General features: G+C 38.0%; 1 protein-coding gene across 1 annotated transcript in view; it reads left to right on the top strand.

Annotated features, from left to right (window-relative positions):
- LOC131959197 (dynein axonemal heavy chain 9-like) overlaps positions 1 to 23,683 on the top strand; it is a 252,061-nt gene that overhangs the window by 69,413 nt on the left and 158,965 nt on the right. Inside the window, exons 34-37 of the mRNA XM_059324311.1 lie at positions 2,923 to 3,027; positions 12,567 to 12,724; positions 13,646 to 13,784; positions 16,705 to 16,992. Coding sequence (XP_059180294.1) covers positions 2,923 to 3,027; positions 12,567 to 12,724; positions 13,646 to 13,784; positions 16,705 to 16,992 — 690 coding nt within the window. The remainder of the gene's footprint in view (positions 1 to 2,922; positions 3,028 to 12,566; positions 12,725 to 13,645; positions 13,785 to 16,704; positions 16,993 to 23,683) is intronic.

Below are 23,683 nucleotides of genomic sequence, written 5' to 3'. Positions count from 1 at the left end.
AAAAAAGACGCAAATGACAAAATAAGACACAAAAAAGACACAAAATGACCAAAAAGAGACACAAAAAAGACATGAAATGACCAACAAGAGACACAAAATGACAAAAAAAAGACAAAAAATGACAAAAAAAGACACAAAATGACCAAAAAAGACACAAAAAAGACAAAATGACAAAACCCCCCCCCCACAAAATGACCAAAAAGAGACACAAAATGACTAAAAAAAGACACAAAATGACCAAAAAGACACACAAAATAACTAAGAAAAGACAACAAAAGACACAAAATGACCCAAAAAGAAACAGAAAAGACATAAAGTGACCAAAAAGAGAAACAAAATAACTAAAAAAAGATAACAAAAGACACAAAATCACAAAAAAGAGACAAAATGACCAAAAAGAGACACAAAATCACTAAAAAAAAGGACAACAAAAGGACAAAAAAAGACACAAAATGACAAAAGAAGACACAAAAATGACCAAAAAAAGACAAAATAACAAAAAAAACACAACCAAAGACACAAAATGACCAAAAAAAGACAAAATAACTAAAAAAAGACAACAAAAGACACAAAATGACCCCAAAAACCCCACAAAAAGACCAAAAAAGACACAAAATAACTATAAAGGGGAGATATAAACATAATCTTGTGCTCTGACTTCCCCCAGACAGGAGCATCATTACAGTATAGATGCGTACATCACCCCCGGCTACACACGGCAGCAAGGTGTCAGGGAGAAGTGCTAATATACTCCAGGAGGAACACAGGCAGCAGAATCTGCCTTCAGAGCCCCACTCTCTTACTCATATTCAGTTATGCACACACACAAGCTGAATCAATCCACCCGTCGGCTCCGGTTTGCGTCACAGAAGGTTTCCTCGGCGCTGTAATTGGAGAGAAGAGTCAGCTGGTCCAGCTGCTCTCTGCAGGGCTGCTCACCTGCTCTGGAGTTGACGTTGGGAAAAGTAAATGGTGGGCGGTGGACGTTTTAGCTCTCTCTTCCTGCCATTGACGCCTTGTTTTATTAGTGTGAGGCCTTGTTTGTGTATCATGCTGTTATTATAACGCCTACCCTCAGCCTGCTGTGGTGCTGCACCGTGCTAACTGCAACCAGTGTTTTTCCATATATCTCTGGTTAATTGGCATTGATCTGAGGCTGCCCCGCCACATGCTCAGGTAGTCACACAGGAACTGTATCCTAACGTCAAGGAAGGATCCTCAAACGGCTGAATCTGAAGGATACTACGTCATCGACAGCTGAAGGACTGTCCTAAAGTCCAGGATCCTCCAGAGCAGTGATTCCCAACTGGAAGCCCTCTTGATTTTAAGGGATGTAATAAATCCAATGTGTTAAATATAGATGAGTCAGCATTTAATTCATTAGTGGGACAAAAACAACTAAATAAGGGCTACATTAAACGTTTATTCATTTATTTAAATAGAAAAATCACTATAGAAAAGTTTGAAAATAAAGGCTATATCGCGAGAATAAGGACATGTGGAACATCCCTCCTGCATTATACACAGGTAACCTCACCTAGCGGTAACCTCACCTAGAGGTAACCTCACCTAGCGGTAACCTCACCTAGCGGTAACCTCACCTAGTGGTAACCTCACCTAGAGATAACCTCACCTAGTGGTAACCTCAACTAGCGGTACCCTCACCTAGCGGTAACCTCACCTAGCGGTAACCTCACCTAGCCGTAACCTCACCTAGAGATAACCTCAACTACTGGTAACCTCACCTAGCTGTAACCTCACCTAGCGGTAACCTCACCTAGAGGTAACCTCACTTAACGGTAACCTCACCTAGTGGTAACCTCACCTAGAGGTAACCTCACCTAGCAGTAACCTCACCTAGAGGTAACCTCACCTAGTGGTAACCTCAACTAGTGGTAACCTCACCTAGAGGAAACCTCACCTAGAGGTAACCTCACTTAGCGGTAACCTCACTTATCGGTAACTTCACCTAGCGGTAACCTCACCTAGCGGTAACCTCACCTGGTGGTAACCTCAACTAGTGGTAACCTCACCTAGTGGTAACCTCAACTAGTGGTAACCTCACCTAGTGGTAACCTCACCTAGAGGTAACCTCACCTAGTGGTAACCTCACCTAGCGGTAACCTCACCTAGTGGTAACCTCACCTAGAGGTAACCTCACTTAGCGGTAACCTCACCTAGTGGTAACCTCACCTAGCGGTAACCTCACCTAGCGGTAACCTCACCTAGCGGCAACCTCACCTAGTGGTAACCTCACCTAGCGGTAACCTCACCTAGCGGTAACCTCACCTAGAGGTAACCTCACCTAGTGGTAACCTCCCCTAGCGGTAACCTCACCTAGCGGTAACCTCACCTAGAGGTAACCTCACCTAGTGGTAACCTCACCTAGCGGTAACCTCACCTAGTGGTAACCTCACCTAGAGGTAACCTCACCTAGTGGTAACCTCACCTAGCGGTAACCTCACCTAGCGGTAACCTCACCTAGTGGTAACCTCACCTAGAGGTAACCTCACCTAGTGGTAACCTCATCTAGAGGTAACCTCACCTAGTGGTAAATATTTACCTATGCCATTCACAAAATTATACATTTGTTTATTGTGTTAACAGACTGACAGTACGCTAAAATCCTTTATTGTTATTTATAAATAAATAAATAAATAAATATTAAACTGCAGCGCTGAATTTAAGCAGGACGTCCAATTACACAATGACGCACACCTTCACACTCTAAAGGCTGCTCCATTAGTGTGGTAATACAGTGAAAGAAAGGACTCTGGCCTCGCCTCCGGAGGACCCGACTCTAAAGGAAGGATCCTTGATTTTGGGATACAGCCCGTGTCTCCACCTGTGAGTCTGCTTGACTGACTTCCTGTCCCACGGCGTCCATCTGAATGTCTGTCTCTTGCTCTCTCTGTCCACCAGTCCTGTGGGAACATCTACAAAGGCCTGGCTCAGACGGGGGCGTGGGGCTGCTTCGACGAATTCAACAGGATCTCAGTGGAGGTGCTGTCTGTGGTGGCTGTTCAGGTAAGAACACGTCTACTTCCTCTGCTTCCTCAGGTACTCCCTAACTCCCTTTCAGGTAGTGCAGCTCCCTCCAATTAGAGTCACGAGATCTTGATTAACCCTCTGGAGTCTATCTATTTATTGAAAAAACATGTTTTATTTACAGTAATAACTTTATTTATATATGATATGTAGACAAGCTGAGAAAGCCAGTTAAAGTTCAATCATAGGAGCTTTCACAGTGTGACATTTATGTTTCTAGACCATTTTTAAAATGTGAATTTTCTTTCTACAATGAAAACTATTACTATTTTGTCAGAAAAGACATAAAATTACCCCAAAAAAGAATCAAATTGACCACAGAATGATCAAAAAAATACACAAAATGACCAAAAAATGACTCAAATTGACCACAAAATGACAAAAGATGACCACAAAAAGACACAAATTGACCAAAAAAGACACAAAATGACCAAAAAAAGAAACAAAATGACCAAAAAATTACACAAAATGACGCGGAATAAAAAGTGAAGACGCAACGCCACTTTTGCATCTTTTTCTCAGATCGTCATCATATGTAGCCTTAAATTTCAGAAGTTTATAGAGACAAAAAATGAAGGTGAAAGAGTGAATACTGAAATAGATAGTTAAGGTTTTCATTAGGGTTGTGAATGATAATTCACTTGTGAAATCATTAAGCAAAAAAGGACTCAAATTGACCGCAAAATGACACAAAATGACCACAAAAAGACACAAAATTACCACAAAAAGACATAAAATTACCACAAAATTACCACAAAAAGACATAAAATTACCACAAAATTATCAAAAAAGACAAAATGACCAGAAAAGACAGAAAATGACCAAAAAAACAACAACCCAGGACTTTAGAATTATAGTGGGAGGCAGTTGGAGGTAGAGACATCATTGTTCGGGCAGCTCTGGTGTGTTTTCACCTCGGCCCATTTCGCTAAATGTGTGAGTTTTTCTTCTTATTTTAAATCGGTCCGTCCAAATCAAGTCGTGATGGGAAACACGCCCTTGAAAACAACTCGGCACAAGTAAATAGCCTCCTCATCACCGCCTGCTAAGACTAATCCACCCCGGCTGCCACCTTTAGACCCCAGAGCTGCTTCATAATTGGAGCCTTCTCTGATCTGATTTGAGGATGGAAACCGCCTCTTTTCACTGCTCACAGCCTTCAGCACTAATAACAGCAACAAGCTCCAGACTCTCAGAGGACATGCTGCCATGATTTACTAAATGAGTCTTTGCTCAATGTTTGGACAACCTTGATAGACACATGGACAGATAGCACATTTGTTTTTGTGCGCTGTGTGTGTGTGTGTGTGTGTGTGTGTGCGGTTTTGACTGAAAACGAAGCGGCTCGATCAGAGCCTTGAACCTGTCATCTTCTCATAAATTAAGTATATTTAGATTGTCAGATTGTCTTGAAGAAGATTTTTTACTAGTGATTGAGACCATAGTGTTCAAAGTTCTGGAAAAGTCCCATGTTGCATTGCGATACTCCCACATGTATTCTCATTTTGTGTCTTTTTTTGGTCATTTTGTGTCTTTTTTGGTAATTTTGTGTCTTTTTTGGTCATTTTGTGTCTTTTATTTAAGTAATTTTGTGTCTTTTTTTTTTTTGTAATTCTGTGTCTTTTTTGGTCATTTTGTGTCTTTTCTTAGTCATTTTGTGTCTTTTTTGGTAATTTTGTGTCTTTTTTTGGTCATTTCGTGTCTTTTTTGGTAATTTTGTGTCTTTTATTTAAGTCATTTTGTGTCTTTTTTTGGTCATTTCGTGTCTTTTTTGGTCATTTTGTGTCTTTTATTTAAGTCATTTTGTGTCTTTTTTTTTTTAGTAATTTTGTGTCTTTTTTGGTCATTTTGTGTCTTTTTTTTAGGAATTTTGTGTCTTTTTTGGTCATTTTGTGTCTTTTTTTGGTCATTTTGTGTCTTTTTACAGTCATTTTGTTTCTTTTTTGGTAATTCTGTGTCTTTTTTTGATTATTTTGTGTCTTTTTTTAGTAATTTTGTGTCTTTTTTTGATTTCAATGTTCTGGAAAAGTCCCATGTTGCATTGCGACACTCCCACATGTATTCTGATTATTCCGATTTCATTGGCCAAGAGACCAAAAACAGGTGGAAAAAACTACAAATACTATAAAACGACGTATCCGCTTTCCCAGCTTTAATGGTAGAAATGCTGTAATGCTTTCCCGCCTTAAATGAATTGATAAAATGAGCTACAAACACGATGTAGTCCTGAAAAAGTAATGCTTATTAATCAAGATTTCAACAATTAATTACAACAGAATCCATGTGCTCTGCTGACCGGCCTGTCCCTTTAACTCAGAGAACTGAGAAGATCATTAATAACTCAGAAACCTCAATGATTGACAGTATCTCTGTTGGAGTAATTAACACATTATTCCTGCATTAAGTCATGCATGAGATAATATGAATTATTCTACATTCCTGCTAGTTTATGAAAAAAATGAAATAATTTATGCTTTTTCATGCATAAATCCCTGATAATTTGAATCCCTTTACAGTAAAGTGCTTCTGTACTCAACCTGCTCAGCAGCTAACACAGTCAGAGACCAGCTGCAGATCAGACAAACTCAGTTGATACGATGAATTTTGGACAAATAATGAAGCAGACAACAACTAAAACATCTCTCTGTCTGTGCATTTATATGTTTTTTTATATTTTATTGTTACTTTTAATCTAAGTCCTTTGCTATCAGTTTAAAGGTCCATTCTGACCTCCTGAGTGTGTAACAGTCAGCTTCAAGCCAGAGACTCCTTGGAAAGTAATAACTTTGGGATTTGTCAGAAAAGACACAAAATTACCCAAAAAAGAACTCAAATTGACCACAAGATGACACAAAATTATCAAAGAAAGACACAAAATGACCAAAAAATGACCACAAAAAGACACAAAATGACCAAAAAAGACACAAATTGACCACAAAATTATCAAAAAATGACCACAAAAAGACACAAAATGACCAAAAAAGACACAAATTGACCACAAAATTATCAAAAAAGACACAAAATGTCCAAAAAAGACACAAAATGACAAAAAAAATGACCAAGAAAGACAAAAAATTACCAAAAAAAGACACAAAATTACCAAAAAAAGGAAACAAAATTACCCAAAAAAGACGAAATTACCAAAAAAAGACACAAAATTACCAAAAAAGACACAAAATTACCAAAAGAAGACACAAAATTACCAAAAAAGACACAAAATGACCAAAAAAAGACACAAAATGACAAAAAAAAGGACACAAAATGACCAAAAAAAAGACAGAAAATTACAAAAACAACACAAAATTACCAAAAAAGACAGAAAATTACCAAAAAAAGACACAACATTACCAAAAAAGACAGAAAATTACCAAAAAAAGACACAAAATTACCAAAAAAAGACACAAAATGACGCGGAATAAAAAGAAAAGACGCAACGCCACTTTTGCATCTTTTGCTCAGATCGTCATCATGTAAACGTTGCCTTAAATTTCAGAAGTTTAGAGAGACAAAAAATAAGTTGAAAGAGTGAATTCTGAAATAGACAGTTAAGGTTTTCATTAGGGTTGTGAACGATAATTCACTTGTGAAATCATTACGTCTGTATCGTCTCTTTTTACATCCTGGAGCCCTGTGGATGAATAAAGGATCATTCTTAGCTCTCCTGCTCTAGCTTCACTTCATGTTTATGACAAAAAAAGGCTGAAACCAGACGAGAGACTTATTCTATAGACCGTGATACTCTGAGCGACCTACAGCAGCAGCTAGCAGCTTTGATTATGGGACTCAGGAGCCGTATTGTGTTTCAGCTGACGCTAGCTGTTCTGCTGTCTTACATTCTGTTATCCCGGATCAAACAGATCCTCTCTGTGGCTTCACACGTCCCTGCTGGATCCAGATCCTGCATGCTGCTCCCCCGTCACTCTCTCCATGCATGTGCAATACAGTCGTTGCAAAGTAGACACATTGATGAGGATGCAGATGATGATTGTGATGATAATGGAGGTAGATCTTCATAGGATCATTATTCATCGCTAGACTTCCTCCTCTATTTAACTGAGGAAGTGTGTGATCCTGTCATCCAACTCTTTTTTGTTATCCAACTCATTTTTACTCTATTGGGACTCTATTTTATTTGTGTCTTGTGTGTTTAGCGTAACCATTTTAGTCATTTTGTGTATTTTTTAGTCATTTTTGGTCATTTTGTGTCTTTTGTTGTGTCTTTTTTTTTCGTTATTTTGTCTTTTTTTTTGTCATTTTGTGTCTTTTTGTTTCTTTTTTTAGTCATTTTGTGTCTTTTTTTGGTCATTTTGTGTCTTTTGTTCGTCATTTTGTGTCTTTTTGTGTCTTTTTTGTCGTTTTGTTTCTTTTTTGTCATTTTGTGTCTTTTTTAGTCATTTTGTGTCTTTTTTGTTGTTTTGTTTCTTTTTCGTCATTTTGTGTCTTTTTTAGTCATTTTGTGTCTTTTTTGGTCATTTTGTGCCTTTTTGTGTCTTTTTTGTCGTTTTGTTTCTTTTTTGTCATTTTGTGTCTTTTTTAGTCATTTTCTGTCTTTTTTTGGTAATTTTGTGTCTTTTGTTGTGTCTTTTTTTAGTTATTTTGTGTCTTTTTTGTTGTTTTCTTTCTTTTTTTGTCATTTTGTGTCTTTTTAGTCATGTTGTGTCTTTTTGTGTCTTTTTAGTCATTTTGTGTCTTTTTTTGGTCATTTTGTGTCTTTTGATATGTCTTTTTTTAGTTATTATGTGTCTTTTTTGTCGTTTTTGTTTCTTTTTTTGTCATTTTGTGTCTTTTTTAGCCATTAAGTCTAGCAAAAAATGTGATTTTGAATCTTTTTTTTTACTTTCAAAACACTATCATGCTCAATAAAATAATTTTAAATGTTGCAAATGTGACCAAAGGTGTCAAATCTAACATATAAGAGGGTTCCATCCAGTTCTATCATTTTATACTAAATCTATCTGACCTTGTCTCCAGTTTTACTTGGTATATCATCATCAAACTGAAACTGGCCTGGATGTGAAGAAGAAGTCCTGATTCGTAGCTTTTGGAGACTACAGGGGGTTAACAGTCTTCTCCTGCAAGCCTTCAATACTTAGAAGGTTTTTAAAGTGCCAGAAGAATGAATAGGTGCTGGATAGCATAATGAATAATAAATCACTGTGGCTTAATACGTGGAGAAGTAGACCTTGAGAACAGAGGAGCGTCAAACTCCTGCTGTGACAGCTGGCAGCCGCTCCAGCGCTCCGCCTGCTTCAGTGGAGCCGACGCAGAGTCATCTCTCACCACAGCACACACACCTAATCCATCCTCTTAAAGAGGAGCAGCTAGCATCGCATGGCAACATACTGAGCTGCCTGCTAACACAGGTGGCGGGACCATCCCGATTAAAAAAGCAGAAGGCTGCCAGACATAACAACATGGAGATAAATTGGTGAAGTTGTGCCTCTGTTACAGGCCTATCTATCTATAAGAGCAAGTGTGTGTGTGTGTGTGTGTGTGTGTGTCTAGTTTATATCTCGCTTACCGTATTTCAGACTGACCTCAGAAAACACATGCACATGACCACGAGGAGGGTTAGCAAAAAGGAAAAGAAACCAGACTTATACGATGGACAAATTTATTCGCCAATTGACACAATTTAGAAATCGATGAAAGTCGTATCTTGATCCACATTACTATTATTAATTATTTCATATTTTACAGGTCAGTCCTAATTAACTAGCACAAGCCAACTTCTAATGCTAGTAATACTAGCGCTAACTTAGCGTCACCGGCATTCCATTAGCTTGCAAGCTAAAGCACTAAGTCTGTAAGTCCATGAACTGTATATTATTTAAAATAGTAAAATTTTATGAAATAAATATTGGATATACACGTCATTGACTTTACCTGTGAAGCTTCACCTGAGCTGGTAGCTCCACCCGCTCCACTGCTGTCACTCATCTTTGCAAGTTGGCGCATGCACGTTTGGAGAAATCGTGGTTCGATTGTTTTCTTCTGCGACCTAAGTGGCGTCATGTCAACAATTTTCTACTCGTACCCTCAAACTTGAATTTGTGTTCACAGTGAAGACTTCGTAGTCTTAGAAATTAGAGTTGCATTCACAAGACTTTGCACTCACAGCTTTTAGATTCATACTCACATAAAAAAATCCTAACCCAAACAATTTATCAGACTCACTTATATGAAAGCTTAATTATGTGTACAACTATTTTATTGACATACAAATGTTTAACATTACGAATATGAATGGTTGGAATCATGCATACACCTTTATGACAGCTATCTTACTCCATAAATGTTCAATGTGTATGTGCTGGATGGTGTGGTACCTTATGGAAAGTAAGTGTTTTATGGAGTTGCAGACGTTAGCATGCTAAGTGGAGATTTAGCTTTATTCACTTCTTATGTTGCATTACTATGTAATTCAGGGATGACATTCATGTTGCTTAGCGTAATGCACATAATCATTTAATATGAGATACTTACATGCAATATAGTATATCAGCTAATTGGGTTCATGTTAATGTACTTTTAGTGCAGCATACTGCGTAATGTGCTATCTCACCATTAGCATGCTAAGCTAAGCTAAGATTTAAGCCCTTTCTTCCGCATCAGTTTGATCCATTGAAAACAGTAAAAACAAAACTTTATTAACTGACAGCTAAGCATAATACGGACGGAAAGATAGCGTTTCTGTGTTATTTAAGGTCACACTAGCAAGAGGCATTAGCATTAGCTACAAAATACAATCTTGCACCATACAAATACTGTACATACTTCCTATGGGCACTGCACTATGAATATAACAGTCACTAGCTCTACACTGTACATCCAAAGAGACAGCACAGAGTGGAGCCGGACCCCGCTGGATCAAACCTTTCAGCACGGTGTCTTTGAACTTTTTCCAAAATGTTGTTGCTGTTTTACCTCCTTTTGTGTCCCTGTAGGATAGCAGAGGTGGGCTGCTGTCTTTCCACATAAAAAGCAAGCCCCACTGATGTTCTCATGAAAACTTTGATTCTTTTTGTTTGTGTGTTCGTGTGTGTGTGTGTGTGTGTGTGTGTGCTGCAGCTGCACTGTTTGTTTTTGCATTTCCCCCTCCTCTCCCTGTTGTGTTAGTATGACTGAGTGATCTGTAGCCGAGTACTCATCCATGAAGAGATGTTCCTCCTCTTTCCAGCTGTCGACTCGCTACGCTCTTTTACCACACGCATGTTAAATTCATAAAGCCTCTTACAGGCTGGGATTCAGAGTTTTAGGCCAAGACACACACAAACACACACACAAACACACACATACACACCCACAAACACACACAAAGTTCATTTCCGATATCTTATTCAATCATAATGTAGACAAGCGGAGCCCTGGCAGTTCATCCAGTAAACCCTGGCTCATAGCATGCTCAAATTATTGATGAATTTGTGTCCCTGAAAAAAAGGTGCGCGGAGCATACCAAGTCGACAGGCTGTTACAAATTGACTGTGGTGTATGCTTAGTGACATTAACGACATGCTAATGAATGACACCAAACTTTCTCAGGATGTGTTGAGCTGGATTCTCAGAAGAAACGAGCATTCGATACAGATACTGTACTTTTTATGAGTATTTTACAAGTTGAATGTGTCAATTTCTGTTGTGGAAACCGGTTGTCAGAGTTTCATCACTGCCTATTGCTCACGTCACTATTTGATTCATGCTTCGCACAGTTTACGCCCACAATCTCCCACTAATCCAATCTAACCTCCAGCATGTTGGTTAATAAAGAAGCGAAACAGCAGCTAAACCTCAACATCAGACCCAGCTGTTAGTCAGTGTCATCGTAACTGACAAGTATGGTAAATGGAGTGCACTTATATAGCACTTTTATCCAAAGCGCTTTACACTACAGACTGCGCTTATTCACCCATTCACACACATTCATACTGGTGGCGGAGGCTACCAGGGCACACTGGTGCCACCTGCCACTATTGGGAATGAATTCACTGCCATGGTCAGGGATCAAACCACCGACCTTCCGGTCAATTGGCGACCGCTCAACCAACTGAGCCACAGCCGCCCCTGCCATGGTCAAATCCAAACCAAACTGTTTTAAATCCAAACCACAATCTTCTCCTAATCCTAGCCAAGGCATTTTGGTTCCTAGACCCAACCAAACTGAGACTGGTTAAGTTAACTGATAAAGTGGCTGCTGGGAGTTACCGGTCTTGGTCGAGTTAAAGCTAACACTAGGGCTGTTTCCACTACCGGGCAGTACCCAGAATGAGGCGGGTCTCACTCGCTGAAACGCCCCTAATTTGAATACGAGCCGTCTGGAGCGGACTTTTATCAAGACTTTTTTTGTCCCTGTAGAAGAGCAGGGCCTTTTTTCTCCCCTGAAAAAAGTCTGGTTACTGATTGGATAGAATGCTAAGCAGGATGTGATGTAGTACTCGACGCCAGAACAACACTCGACATTTGTAAAAGCTGGTGAAGCAGTGTTGCTAACTTAACGACTTTGTTGCTATAATTAGCAACTTTTTGGCTCCTCTTGACAAGCCGCAGGGGCCGGCGGCTTGTTAAGAAGAGTAAGAACGAGTCGAAGCGGCACAGTCCTCCTGCAGCAGTCTCTCCCAGCTGCAGAGCCGGAGGGGATGTTAACCCCTTAGCGTCCAGTCTGCAAGTTGCTAACAGGCTAACAGTTAGCTCTGTAGCAGTACAGTGTGTATGTGCTAACAGGCTAACAGATAGCTCTGTAGCAGTACAGTGTGTATGTGCTAACAGGCTAACAGTTAGCTCTATAGCAGTACAGTGTGTATGTGCTGCTGCTGCAGGAGGTGTTCACTTAGCGATCTCTGTTTGTTTACAACAAGCACCAGATACTCTGTGCACAGTTAGCGATGCCGGTTAATTCACCATCACTATGTTTATGATCAGCGGAGATGCTGTGCATAATTAGCCATGCTGCTTTGTTTATGATCAGCTTTTGAGAGGGCGTGGCCTGAGACTTTCCCAGTGGCCACTCTCCCCCCTAAAGGATTGTGAACAATCACAGTACAGATGCTGTTGTTTTTTCATTTGATCTCCCGATTCGTGTTGTTTTCTAAGCGTCCCCAATAAAACCAGGAGTGGACTCTTGCCTTGACTTTGTTTAATGACAGTGAACTGGATCTGGACTGAACTGTTGTTGTAAGCTCTGTGCTGAGTGGAGCGAACTGTGAGACTGTGGAGCTGGTTTTTGATGATGCATATTTGAATGCTTCTTATTCTCTGCTTCATGGCTTGTATGGTTTTGATGGAGCTATTTATGCTTTTATTTTCTAATTATCATTTATCAGCCGTGACTATGATGGCACCTCTTCATTTAAAAGTGTCAAACCTGCTACACTGTGCTGGTGATGAATGGCTCTTGCAATCAAAAATGTTGATCTGAAGCTCAGTTCTGAACTTCAAAACAACACATGTGTTATAAGCATTAGGTTTTATACCATTTTATTTATTTATTTTCTGTATTCTGTTTTTGTCCTTTGAATATGCAGGTGAAAAGCATCCAGGACGCCATTCGAGATAAGAAGCAGAGGTTTAACTTCATGGGAGAGGAAGTGAATCTTTCACCTTCTGTCGGCATCTTCATCACCATGAATCCAGGCTACGCTGGTAGGACGGAGCTTCCTGAGAACCTCAAGGCTCTGTTCAGGTAGGACTAGACTTTCAGAGGAGTTAATATTTGATATACCATGCTTTATTCATGTTTTGTCCATCAACCAAGGTTGAATCCATTGTGGGACTTTACAAATTATAAAAATATAAGAATGGTCACTCTCATCATAATCATAAAATGTGATATACACTTTTTTTTTTCACTTTCACCGCATCAAACCTTTTAGCAGCTTCCGACCTTACCATAGATATAAAAATGTTCATTTATTATGTTTTAATGCCCTTTTTGTCATCAGAACCCCTGATTTTCTCAAGGGCAAAAACACAAAATATGCAAGATTTTCAAAATGGGGGGTTAATATTTCGGGAAAAAAGTTGCAAATTTACTAGATTAAAGTGGCAAATCTACAAGAAAAAAGTTGCAGATTTAAGAGATTTAAAGTGGCAAATCTGCGTGAAAAAAGTCGCAGATTTACGAGAAAAACAGTGGGGAAAAAGCAATTTTTTTCTCATACATTTGCCACTTTAAATGGATACTTTAATGTATCCATTTAATCCATACATTTACCACTTTTTTCTCAAAATATTACCCCCCTCCCCCTGGTCCGTATGTTTTTTTTACACATTCTAGCTGTATGTAATATCCTCCAATATTCTCTAGGGTTGAAATTTGGAATTTACAAGTATCTCAATGAGGTTCCTATTAAGGGTTAAGGGAAGATATCTGAAAACATTGTGGGAATAAAGTACACAATAAAGCTGTGTGAGGTGTTTAAATCTGATGCATTGTGAGCTGTATTGGCTTTCATAGCTCTGCTGTTTGCTGCGTGAGCTTTCTCAGAATCCACTAACGTGACCACACAAGTGTAGTGCATTTACTGTGAAAATCATTGATTTCTGTGATTGTGATTCTGAACTACATCTGAGCTCTGTTACTGCTTGGTGCCTGTTTCCACAGACCGTGTGCCATGGTGGTGCCAGACTTTGAGCTGATCTGTGAGATCATGCTGGTGGCTGAGGGTTTCCTTAACGCTCGGGTCCTGGCCAGGAAGTTCATCACCCTCTACACGCTGTGTAAAGAGCTGCTGTCCAAACAGGTAATATCTGTTGCTACCCATGATGCTATGATGAGAAAAAAGACAGATTCCTTTCCACTTCTAAGCTGAACAGCTGGCATGATGTTCTTGATGAAGGAATGACTCAGAGGCAGCACACAGGAGCTGACTGTCTAACTCAGGGGTCCCAAACTCGCGGCCCGCGGGCCAACTGCGGCCCTCATGACGATATTTTGTGGCCCCCACCTTGATATGAAAGTTTAATGTGAGTTTTATATGAATGGCACTTTACCGTGCATCCATCCATCCATCCATCCATATTACCCGCTTATCCGGGGCCGTGTCGCGGGGGCAGCAGGCTAAGCAGGGCATTACAGACTTGCGTCAAATGAAAATGGATGAATGGGATGAAACGCTCGTTATCCGTTTTTTCCATTTTCCATTTGAGCACAAGATCAGAAAGTGAAAAACGAGTCGTTATCCGTTTTTTCTTTTTGGTTTTTGTAAACTAACATTGAGAAAACAAGTTTTTTTTTTTGTTTTTTGATTATTGGTTTACAAATGAAAAACGGATTATACTTTAATACCCAGACCAGCTCATTCCTCAAAAGCAAGTATTCATGTCAATGCAAGTGTCATCAAGATAAAAAGTCCTGACACCATGTTTATGAACAAGATAGTCAAATGTCTCTGTCATGTTTTCATTATGACAGTTTACTATGTAAATGTTTTCAATGCAAAAAAGTCAGATCTTGGTGACGCTACCTGAAAATGCTTAAGACACAACTACACTGCAAGAAAAAGGTGTGTCTAAAAACCAGATAAAACACTAAATCTGAGGGAAATGATCTTGCTGCATGGACAGATAATTTACCTTAAATAAGAAATTAACTCTTAAAACAAGATAAATTAAAGCTGCAAGCAGCGATGAACTGGCCCGAGCAGAGTGACCTGATGATTATTAGTTTCTTTAAAAAAAACTTTTTCTCTAAAGTTTTGGCTTTTCCAGAAGTTTCCATGTCCAATTTAATGCACCAAGTCTTTTTAGCAAAGGTATTAAAAAAAACTGTCATTATCTTGTGACGTGACCCGTGGGAATTCCCGACAAATGTAATCCTCTCGTAAGGAATGATAAACTGCTACTATGATGAGCACAAATGACTAAATGTTGGACAGGTTGAACTAACTGTTGTGCAAAATGTTAATGTTGATGTGAGAAATGCACCAAAGCGACTGAGAAATCCTGTAATCCATCTACAATTTTTCAAACTTTATTCCTTTTTTGCAGTCTGCTCCTGTTTCACATGTCACGCCATTACTTTAATTATTAATAAAAGCAGTAAAATCACTCCCAGTGCTGACTAATAGGTACAGTAGAGCTCCTCGACTTAGATAAGTGATTTTATGAGCCCTCAGTTCTGGATGAATTTCCCATGACCACAGGCCCATTTAAGTGTCATAGCACACTGCTTTCCTTTTTATGGCGGTTTTATGAAGCTCCAGTTCTTCTGACATTTTTAAATATCACCTTCATTACATCTTTTTGGCTCCTCCAAAGTTGTTTGCCCCGGCGTTTCATTGCAGGTTTTCCAACATTAGCAGCTTAGCGGTAATGAAATCAAATGATAATGAACAGACTGCTTCTCTAAGCTATATTCACAGGGGCTGAGACTGCAAATCAATGGAAAGTGCACATTCAGAGAACTACTTTCTAGAGTTAAACAAGTGGTTCGTAATTGTGGATTTAATATCGCAAAAGTTGTACTGCTGCTGGCCGTGTGCAGAACGTCTATAATGTAGACACCAGAGCATGCTAGAGATATATCCCATGCTATCAGAATCTGTAGGGAGCTGAAATAATGCTCTCATAACTCTGTGGCCTCTAGTTTCATGCTAGTAAAATGCTGTGGCAGTGTGTGTGTGTGTGTGTGTGTGTGGATACTGACAGTGTCTATTAGGGCTGCAAGATTATGGCCAAAATGATAATCACGATTATTAATCATGATTATTCATCATGTTAGGGAAAATATCTGTATTTCTATTGCACTACTTTTAAACAAACAATAGGAACAGTTTTTAGTGTGTGCACAGAGTGTCCGGTGCTTGTTGTAAATCAGGGGTCTCAAACTCGCGGCCCGCGGGCCAATTTCAGCCCTCGTGATGATATTTTGTGGCCCCCACCTTGATATGAAAGTTTAATGTGAGTTTTATATGAATGGCACTATACAGTGTTGTGTGTGGAAGGTCCCTTTATTGCGCAAGCTGGAGCTTTGTTTTTTGGAGCTTCTTTTTTTGGTGATTTTGTGTATTTTTTGGGTCATTTTGTGTCTTTTTTTGGTCATTTTGTGTCTTTTTTAAGTAATTTAGTGTTTTTTCAGTAATTTTGTGTCTTTTTTTGTAATTTTGTGTCTTTTTTTGTAATTTTGTGTCTTTTTTTTAGTAATTTTGTGTCTTTTTTGGCCATTTTCTGTCTTTCTTTTAGTATTTTTTTGTCTTTTTTTGGTCATTTTGTGTCTTTTTTTTAAGTAATTTAGTGTTTTTTCAGTAATTTTGTGTCTTTTTCTAGTAATTTTGTGTCTTTTTTTAGTAATTTTGTGTCCTTTTTTGGCCATTTAGTGTCTTTTTTAAGTAATTTAGTTTTTTTCTGTCATTTTGTGTGTTTTTTTAAGTAATTTTGTGTCTTTTTTTGGTCCCCAGGTAATTTGAGTTTGAGACCACTGTACTAAGATGAGTTAGAAAAAGGAAGTTTGGTCAATTTTCCAACAGCTCTGTGAGGCTTTGAGCTACATGCTGTATGCTCACAATAACAATGCTAACATGCTAATGAAATGAGATATGAAAATGGCTAGTAGAGGGAGCTCATTATTATTAATGAACCATTTCAACCATTTCAATCTTCCTGTCAAGCTCAGCACATTCCTATAAAACTGAAAGTGTCTTCCCTCTGCCTTCTCTCCCCAAGGACCACTACGACTGGGGCCTCCGGGCCATCAAGTCGGTCCTGGTGGTGGCCGGCTCTCTGAAGAGAGGAGACCCGGCCCGAGCCGAGGACCAGGTGCTGATGAGAGCCCTGAGAGACTTCAACATCCCCAAGATAGTGACCGACGACATGCCGGTGTTCATGGGGCTGATAGGAGACCTGTTCCCTGCTCTGGACGTCCCCAGGAAGAGAGACCTGGACTTTGAGAAGCACGTCAAGGATTCAATCCTGGACTTAAAGCTGCAGGCCGAGGACAATTTTGTCCTCAAGGTAAGTTACAGTTTTTTACAACCGCTATGAGCCGTTGTTCAATATAGTCTTAGATAAACAAAGGGGACAAAAGCACCACATTTTTTCCACATGCTCTCTATCACCATAGGTTTAAATTTTTCATCACCGATCCACGATCTTCATCAAGATCATGGATCGTAGATGGCAGCCATATAAAATCTATGAGAACCATTATATCTTCTAAGCCACTCAGAAGGTCAATTTTAGTGTCAAAATCTACATTTTCTGGGTCAATCAACAGTACAGTAATAACTTGTACGAGGAGAACTTGACTATGACAGGAAATTAGGGCCAAGTATGAATAAAAATAATAGTAATATTTAGAGAAAAAAGTTGAAAATCTACAAGAAAAAAAGTTGCAGATTTAAGAGATTTAAAGTGGCAAATCTGCACGAAAAAGAAGATTTAGGAGAAAAAGGTGGGAAAAAAGAACTCTTTCTCGCAGATTCACCACTTTTTTAGTAATTTTGTGTCTTTTTGCGTCTTTTTTTAGTCATTTTGTGTCTTTTTTGTGTCTTTTTTGGTAACTTTCTGTGTTTTGTGTCTTTTTTTAGTCATCTTGTTTCTTTTTTTAGTCATTTTGTGTCTTTTTGCGTCTTTTTTTTGTCATTTTGTGTCTTTTTTGACGGCATATTAGGGCGTATGAATAAAAAGAGTATGAATAAAAATAATAGTAATATTTTGAGAAAAAAAGTTGCAAATTTACTAGATTAAAGTGGCAAATCTACAAGAAAAAAAGTTGCAGATTTAAAAGATTTAAAGTGGCAAATCTGCATGAAAAAGTCGCAGATTTACGAGAAAAGGGTGGGTGAAAAAACAACTTTTTTTCTTGCAGATTCACCACTTTAAATCTCATAAATCTGTGCATTTTTTTCTTGTAGATTTGCCACTTTAATCTCGTAAACTTTTTTCTCAAAATATTACCTCCCTCCCCCTTCCCATATGTTTTTTTTACACATTCTGTCAGTATGTAATATCCTCTAATATTCTCTAGGGTTGAAATTTGGAATTTGCAAGTATTTCAATGGGTGTCCTATTAAGGGTTAACTGTTTGGGGAAACAGTTTTGAAACAGTTTTTTAAGCTTCTGACAAACGGATCATAGCGGTTGTAAAATAAACTGTAAACATGACTCCTAAACAGTCCTCCTGACATGGTCGTCTCCTGCAGGTTATCAAATTGTGTTTCCATTACAACTCAAAGTGTCACAAGCGTCGAGGAAAGGATGAAAGCAAACACAATCACAAGTCAGGAGCAGAGTCCCCAAATGGGGGTTACATCTTCAACAATTTAGACAGATATTACAGCTGTAGCACTTTCATTTAGATTTATCGCGGTTCTTTCCAAAAGCTATTTACTCCACGTCATAATGCTCCGCCGGGAAATACACATTAGTGTCAAACAAGTCTGCAGGATCTGGATGAATCGGGCAAATATTGCAGAAAGCCAAACATTTGGCTGCAACGAGAGTTCAGGTGCCCGAGCTGCCGAGCTAATTCTAGTCATTATATTACATACAGACACACACACACACACACACACACACACACACACACACACATACACATGCACAGCGTTTATGTCAGGGAAAGATGAACGCAGGACCAGGGGAAATAAGTGCAATCTGCCTCAGGTCAAAAAGACACAGGAAGCACATAATAACACTCCATCAATGGAGGCCGGCGCTGCACCACGCCACTTAACCCTGACATTGTGAGAGACAGCCACAGAAATAAACAAAGAGGAGGAGAAACACAGCGAGCGAGAGAGTGAGAATGGCGAGCGGTCGATAACAAGCGTCCGCCCCCAGAGACTGAACTTTTACTGTCTTTGTTTGTGTGGCCAACCTTTTGATTCCAGACGAGGGAGGGGTGGGGGGGTGAAAGAGGCTGCATAGCTTTAGAGCTAGCCTGTGCTAGCATTAGCACACACACACACACACACACACACACACACACACACATGAAAGCAGTAATCAGCCAGGGCCTTTGAGAGAGTAAAACCGTCTGAATGGACGGGGAGCAGGAACCAGGAGGAGACGGTCGATGGCATTGATTGAACTCGCCATCTGTATGTTTGAGTGGAAACCTCTGGTTCTCTCTGTGGTGTCACCTCACGTTCCTCAATTGACGGACAATGTTAGACCACAATTCAAGGAAAAAGTGTGAGTGTGTTAATTTTACTTTGAGGGGTAGTCCACCCCCCCCCCTTTTTAGAGATGTATTTACTAAAAAGAGTGTATAATACTGGGGTTATTTCTTTTTCTTTAATGGCATTAAAGCGGAGCAGCTGTGGCTCAGTTGGTAGTGGTAGACTGCTGATTGATCCCTGACCCAACATGACAAAGTATCCTTGTGCAAGATACTTAACCCCGAGTTGATCCCGAACGGTGTGTGTGTCTAGTTCATATCTCTCTGACCGTTAGTCAGACTGACCTCAGATCTCGTATGTGTCTTGCTCATGGCACAAAGGTGTGCATCCTCAATTTTGAAGATTTTTGAACTCATTTTTCAAAATATCATTATTTACGTAGGACGCATTGCACAGCAGAAACCTTTATACCCTTTATAGTGATCACGTCTGACCACTATGTCTGATGCAGATTACCATTTTATTGACTTCAACCACAGTTTGAGTAGAATACTCAGGTAGCGCTGGTGGTTCAGATGGATATGGGTGGGGGGGGTTTGAATTGATTTTCCATGTGTTTTCATGCATGAAAAGACACTGTAAGCTAGGGCTGCACAATTAATCGAATTTTAATCGTGATCACGACTTTGTCCGCCACGATTAAATTAACCTGATCGTCGGTGATATTTCCATTTCAAAATGCGTCTCTCCTTCATATCTAATCAACCACTTTCTACACCAGTAGTCCACCAACCACCAGGGGGGCGGGGCCGTTTTTCTCCCCTGAAAAAAGCCTGGTTGCTGATTGGATAGAACGCTAAGCAGGATGTGATGTGACAACATTTGTAAAAACTGGCGAACCAGTGTTGCCATCTTAGCAACTTTTTTGCTATATGTAGAATTTTCAGACCCCCTTAGTGACTATTTTTCAAGAAAAGCGACCGGCGACAAATCCAGCGACTTCTCTGGTGTTATTGGAGACTTTTGGAGGCTCGTTCTTACTCTTCTTAATGAGCAGCGGGGGCCGTTAAGAAGAGTAAGAACGAGTTGAAGTGACACATTCCTCCTGCAGCAGTCTCTCCCAGCTGCAGAGCCGGAGGGGATGTTAACCCCTTACCGTCCACACTCACTAAAAACTGTTCCTATTGTTTGTTTAAAAGTAGTGCAATAAAAATACAGATGTTTTCCCTAACATGATGAATAATTATGATTAATAATTGTGATTACAATATTGATCAAAATAATAGTGATTATCATTTTGGCCATAATCGTGCAGCCCTACTGTAAGCGGACTATTTGATTACTGTTAGCAAATGATTTAAACAGCGTTTGTAGCAGTTGATTTCTGTAACTGGGATCACTATATACTTTTTTTGGTAATTTTGTGTCTTTTTTTGGTAATTTTGTGTCTTTTTTTGGTAATTTTGTGTCTTTTGTAAATTTTATTTTGTGTCTTTTTTTTGTAATTTTGTGTCTTTTTTTGGTAGTTTTGTGTCTTTTTTAAAATAATTTTGTGTATTTTTTTCAAATAATTGTCTGTCTTTTTTTGGTCATTTTGTGTCTTTTTTTTTGTAATTTTGTGTCTTTTTTTGGTCGTTTTGTGTCTTTTTTTAGTAATTTGTGTCTTTATTTTGGTCATTTGGTATCTTTTTTAGTAATTTTGTGTCTTTTTGGGCCATATTGTGTCTTTTTTTTGGTCATTTTGTGTCTTTGTTTGATCACTATATACTTATACTATATATAAAAGTGGTTTCCAGTGTACGTATAGCTTTACCAGCAGTGTCAGATTGGATAGTTTCAGCCAGCTTTCTCACTGTCTGTTCAGGGTTTCTTTAGCCTGTTTTTATCTACCATATTCTTTATATATGGTTATGTTGTTGTTTTTAGTGTTACAACTTATTTTAACTCAAAGGGGAGTTATTGTTCACAAGTAGGTTTGGCATTTATATGCTATATAATATTTACTTTCAATACTCTCAGCCTTTTTTTTATTTTATTTTGTAGGATGCAAATCTTCAGGGAGAATTGAATTCTGGGAGATTTGGCTTTTATTGTCTATGTGGGTCTTGGCACTTCATGTGGTGCCCTTAGCCACTTTTTGTCTACAAACTGGTGCATTTCACAACCTCTTTTAACCGATAATGTTTATTCTATGTGAAGATATTATTAAGTTTTCGAATTTCACATTAGTCAGTTTAGCTCATTGTCTATTAACAAGTTCAAAGAAATTTCTGTTAAAGTGACTCTGGGCAATTATAAGTTTAAGGACTTTATGGGAATCTGTTTGGGAGGAAGTAGACCACTTGGGGACGATAAAAAAACCCTCTTTGGTATAAAAAGAGGAACATTTTCACTGTGGGATGAGTCATCCCTAGATTTTACTAAACTTACAGGAATGAACTTGGAGGATACATAATAGATACACTGCATAAAAGGTGTGTCTAAAAAACAGATAAAAACACTAAATCTGAGGGAAATGATCTTGTTGCATCTACTGCAAAAAAGCCAACTTGTATTTTTTGCCTAAAACAGTGATTTAATTTGGTAAAACTTGGAAATATAAATTACTGACATTTAGGGCAATAATGTAAGTTAGTACAACAAAGGAAGCCAGTTGTCTGCTCAAAAAAAAAAGTTTGTGAGTTGTTGTTACTTATATCTTTAAGTTGGGGTTCACAACAAGGGACAATAGTTCTGATAACTCTTATTTCTTCGTTGTGAAATGCGGGAAAGCGGTGAAATTTGGTCATTAGTGAAAGCTAGCGGCTAACTGATGCTAGCGGCTAACTGATGCTAGTGGCTAACTGATGCTAGCGGCGCTGCTTGTTACAGCTACAAGAGTAGCCATTAGCGTATCAATGCTAACTCAAAATTGTGGTCACAACATTAGCTGACATTTCATAGCGGCGTTACAATCGTGCCAATTCAGCACATTGCAGAAGTTAGCAGAAGTAAGGATTAAAAATTATTACAATGTAAAATTATAAGTTAGTACAACTTACAGTTGAGTTGACAAAAATCTGAATTCAGAGTTGAGCAAACTCAAAAACAAAACTTAAAATATTTAGTTTAATTGTCCAACTTAAATTTTTTATCGAAGTTTGTTGCCTTGAAATGTTGAGTTCACCCAACTTTTCTTTTTTTGCAGTGTGGACGGATAATTTCACTTGACAAGATTTCTTAAAATAAGATTATTAAATCTAGAAATAAGCATGTTGTATGTTTAAAATTAAAAAAAAAAAATAACTCTAATGATAAGACAACAACCTCTTATTGAACCCATCACTTTTTGCAGTACTGTATGATATTCTACTTCAATAAGTCAATAATGCCTCCTCCTCAGTTTCTCACAGGCTGGATGTCTTTGCCTCATTAAGTTCCATATCTGGATATCAGATCAATACAATCAACTCCTAATTATTGTCAAAAGTGTAAATATCTAGGCATTCAACCATCCCACCATCTTTCCAATCCAACATGTTGGGATGAGTAGGAAGCATTGGATAGAAAAATGACCTCACTCTTTATGAACTCCAGCCTCTATAACTAGGATGGATATTGTTTTCCAGTATGATAGTCTTTCCTCCCCCGAATGGCTATTGGAATTTGTAAATTGTATTTTTGATAATATGCTTTAAAGGATCCTTTAAAGTGATTTAGAAATGAAAAATGTTCTTCTTCTTCTTCTTCTTCTTCTTCTTCTTCTTCTTCTTCTTCTTCTTTTTGTTATTGTTATTATTCTTATTCTTATTTTTTATAACATAATTATTGTCATTATTATCATTATTATTATTATAGAATTATTTTGTTATTATTATCATTATTATTATTATTATTATTATAACAACAGTATTATTATTATTATAATAACATTATTGTCATTATTATTATTATCATTATTTGTATTATAATAACACTATATTATTATTATTATTATATAACATGATTATTGTTGTTGTTATTATTATTATTATTATTGTTATTATCATCATAAAATTATTATTATTTTTATTTTTATAACATATTCCTATTATTATTTTTAATATTACTATTATTATATTGCTATTATTATTATATAACATTATTATTGTTATTTTTATTTTTATAACATTATTATTACTATTATTATTATTATTATTATTATTACTATTATTATAACATTATTATTGTTATAGTATGTGTTGTGCCCTGTGGTTCTCAGGTCTCTTGGGGACCAGTATAGGAGAACTTTGCTCCTCTCATTAGTTAAAGAACCTTGTTTATCCTGTTTTTCCTCCTAAACGTGTCAGATTGGTCCAATTATCTTCTTTAACTGTCATCATGGTCGTTAGCTAAGTTACCCCTCATGACTGAGAGCTCTGCCCTAATAGTCTTTACTCTACATCTATTGGAATTACTGAGATAAATTGCATTTCTGGAAAATTATATATATATATATATATATATATATATATATATATATATATATATATAAACACAACATTATCTGACCTATTTGATATAAAAGTCAATGGTACCTCCTCTTTAGACACTTATTGTTG

Source organism: Centropristis striata, chromosome 21 (assembly GCF_030273125.1).
Source record: "Centropristis striata isolate RG_2023a ecotype Rhode Island chromosome 21, C.striata_1.0, whole genome shotgun sequence".
NCBI lineage: Eukaryota > Metazoa > Chordata > Actinopteri > Perciformes > Serranidae > Centropristis > Centropristis striata.
Note: the sequence above shows the minus strand (reverse complement) of the source record. Positions and strands in the feature narration are given on the sequence as shown.